At 54.9% G+C, this 3,416-nt stretch overlaps 1 protein-coding gene across 1 annotated transcript; it reads right to left on the bottom strand.

Annotated features, from left to right (window-relative positions):
- Nucleotides 1–423: 423 nt before the first annotated feature.
- Nucleotides 424–1,413, bottom strand: LOC141570014 (uncharacterized). Its single transcript, XM_074324850.2, has one exon. It carries the CDS (start codon nucleotides 1,411–1,413, stop codon nucleotides 424–426), a length of 990 nt encoding a protein of 329 aa, XP_074180951.2.
- Nucleotides 1,414–3,416: the final 2,003 nt, after the last annotated feature.

Genomic DNA, 3,416 nt, shown 5'->3' with positions numbered 1-3,416 from the left:
ATTCCAGCGTGGTGGGAATACACTGCCATGAAAACTTCTCCCCAGCTCCCCTTCCTCCTAAGCAGCCTCTCTGGGGCGTGGAGTGCTCTGGAGTTGATTATAGTTGGTCATATCTGTTGGTTATAGCCCACAGGGCCGTCCCACTTGTCCCTGTGCTCAGATGGGTGTCGTATATAAGGAACAGTTGGGGTGGGCCTCTGACAGACACCTAGATATTAGGATTATAATGAAATGCCAATTCATACTTTTAGTTGGCAAATTCCAAGAAGTGGGCCACACACTGCTGTTGATTGGGGTGGGGGCTGCTCTGGGACTAATGGGCAGATTAGCCTTCCTACTTCACCTCTCCCCTTACTTAGGAAGATTTCCCGTGTGGTTCCCTCGTGTCTTGCCTTAAGAGGTAAACAAAGGTGTTGGTGGGAGTCACAGATAACTCAACTCACTCCCAGGAAGGTCTCTGAATGAGGGTGCTGTGCTCAGACATCGGTGATGCTGATTTCTTTTCATGCCCTCCTCCTTCAGGTCATCCTGGTCCAGTGTCTGTAGAGAAAGTGGGAGGCTTGTTCGGACCTTGGAGGTCTTGGGCTTTTCAGGGGTCTCTGGGCTGCTATCCATGTTGCTGTAGCTTCCAAGAAAAATGATGGAAATGGCACTGCCCATGCCAGGGTAGCGGAAATCTGCCTGCTGAGCACCAGGCCTGGGGCTCTGGGGCTTGGGGCTCAAGGGTTTGCAAGGCACACCCTGGCTTCCATATGCCAAGCAACAGGCAGAGCGGGAAGGGAGAGTGTGGTTGATCCCAGCCTGCTGCGAACCAGGGCTGGGGAGTGATATCAGCCAGGACTTTTCAGAGAAGATACCTGGGTGTAGGCACCTACCACTTTCTTGGGGGCTTGTGATGGTTGGGTCACTTTTTCTCCTGTTATCTGGAGAGACCAAACTGCTGGGTGATGAAATTGTGGGGGACAGCGTGGGTGCCCAGTGATTTCTAAAAACACAGCTCTTGTCCTCTGACTGCTCCTCACAGTGGCTCTTAGTCCCTGGTTCAGACAGTCTGAGAGGATTCAGTATTTTCGGTTCTGGACCCGAACTCACTAAGGGCCTTTTGGGGCCTTCTGCATCCTTGCTTTTCAGAAATGCACGCCAGGAACTCTGGAGCAGCCTGCTCATCTTCTGGCCCTTGAGAGAAGCTGCAGAACTTTCATTGGTGTTCTCTTTGTCTAAAACTTTGGACTCAAAAAAATTTGCAAAGGTCTTATGAGCTAGAGCCTTGAGTCTTTTCTCTGGAGCTTTGAATCTTTTGGCGTCGCAGCTTTCTGAGAACAGTCTTTTGCTTTTGAGGTTCCCTGGTGTTTCCACATCGCCCACTTGGATCAGCCTTATGGCTCCCTCGCCTATGCCCTGGAGGGCGACCATAGGGGAAGCTTCGCTTGTGTGCACACACGGAGGAGCTGGGTCCTGGCCGGACACTCCCTGCCAGCTAGCAGCAGTTGCCCACCTCGGCAGCTGAAAGCTGGCTTTTCCTGAAGGAGGTTACTCTGGGAAGCGTCAGGTGCTTCCCAGACTCCTGAGAAGCCAGGTGGAGCCATTGGGGCCGTCCTTGCGGAGAGAGCAGTGGAGTGTGGGCAGAGGCCAGAGCAGGGCGGCCCTCAGGGGGCCCGCCACCCTGCACACCCGGAGGTGCCCCGCGTGTGTCCTCAGGCCCAGGGCTTGGCACCGGAGCAGCATCTTCCCCGTCTGCCCCTGCCTGGTTGCTCTGGCTCTCCCCAGGCGGTTTCTCTTCGGCAGACTCCTCTGTGCTCAGCATACCCCCCACGGGCTCTGGGGAACAAGTCTCTTCTCTGCCAGAAGCAGCTTGGGAGACCAGAACTGTCCCAGGTTCTGCAGCGTAGGCCACCTGCCAAAGAGCCCCGTCATCACCTCCCAGTCTGGGGGCTGCTGGCAGCTCATACTGCTTGCCACAAGTGTGTGGTTTCCCAGCCCTGGGAGACTCGTAGGGCAGTGCTCCAGCACTGCAGGGAGAGCCTGGTCTTTCCTCCAGAAATTCATAGGACTGTGTTTCCAGAAAAGGACCCACTCTCCTGGTGGCCTGCAGACTTTTCTGCTCAACAGCTATAATGACAAGCATGCACTTGCCACTACAAAATGAGTGTGCCCTGGGCTCCAGCGGCAGGGACCCGCAAGCAGCACGCCAGCACCCTCACTTTCCTCGTACCCACTGCTGCAGTGAGACACGGTGGCTGATGTTACTTCTGTAAAACCCTGCAGGGGGTTTTCCATGCAGTTGGGGTCTAGACCTACCACATTTTCTGCTTCCTTTGAAGTCTCTGTTGCACTTGATTGTGGGATGGTCGCTGGGGCAGCTGAACTCCCTCTTGGAGAAACCTGTGCAGTCTCTTCCACAGCTGGGACCCGCTATTGCGAGAGTGATGTGAGAAACAGGTGGCTTTCTTTTCTCTGTGAGAGTATACTTTAATGTGTAATGACTGCTTTGGTTTCCTGCCTCAACAGAAGTGTCCTGAAGGTGCTTCTGTCCGTCAATCACAGCAGCAGCATCTGGTGCAGGGCCAGGGCCCAGGTGCTCCTCTGGGCTGTTTTCCGGGCTGTGTTCTGACTTACAGTCTGTGGGCACTGGCACTTCCCCTGGGCTGAGGCTCACCAACGCAGAGAGACAGCACGAAGAGACTGGGCAGGAACCAGAATCCCATCCCAACTGGTTTTCCAGCCAGAGATATTCAGAGGGCGTCTCTTGGGAGGCCCTCCTGCAGCTGAGAACACTGCGTTTGTACTTATCCTGCAAATAAGGAGCCCTCTTTGGGGAGCAGGAAGCCCATGAGACACTTGGATGAGAGCAGGGTGAGGAGGGGTTTGTGTTCTTATATCTCGTTCCACGCCTGTCCTGTCCTCCAGAGGGGTCCCAAACCTCACAGAGCTCTGCGCCCGGGGGTCATCAGGGTATCTTAAGGGAAGCTCTGCAATGGAATGGGCCCTGGTCAGTGTTCTGTGTGAATAGTGGTGTCCTGGGGATGCTCTGCCGTTGTCATCAATATTTTCTGGGGTGCTATGGCAAAGCTTGGTATGTAGGAGGCAAGATGTCCCTAGAGGAAGCTGGCAGGGACATCAGAGCAGGGTTGGGAGGAGGACAAGTCTGTGCTCTCTGCAGGGCCTGGGACACTTCCCATCTTTGCCCTGGCTCCCAGAGGGGCTGTGCTGACCAGGGGGCCTCTGAGAGGCAGCCCTGGTCCTCTGGCCCTATTGTGGATGTGTGGCCAGCTGCAGCCCAGTTTACAGCACCACAGAAGGAAGGGCCAGACCCCTGGGATGTACAGACAACTCTCAGACCTGGATTTCTGAAGAGAAATGACAGAGAACCCCTTGAGGTCCTGTGCAGTCACCATCTTTGCTTGTTGAAGGCTGTA

The sequence above is a fragment of the Rhinolophus sinicus genome, chromosome 1 (genome assembly GCF_057876585.1).
Source record: "Rhinolophus sinicus isolate RSI-liver-muscle chromosome 1, RSI-T2T, whole genome shotgun sequence".
Taxonomy (NCBI): domain Eukaryota; kingdom Metazoa; phylum Chordata; class Mammalia; order Chiroptera; family Rhinolophidae; genus Rhinolophus; species Rhinolophus sinicus.
This window is presented reverse-complemented; position numbering and strand designations above follow the sequence as displayed.

Coding starts and splice junctions, on each gene's coding strand:
- LOC141570014 (XM_074324850.2), bottom strand. CDS start 1,413: ATGGTCGCCCTCCAGGGCATAGGCGAGGGAGCCATAAGGCTGATCCAA.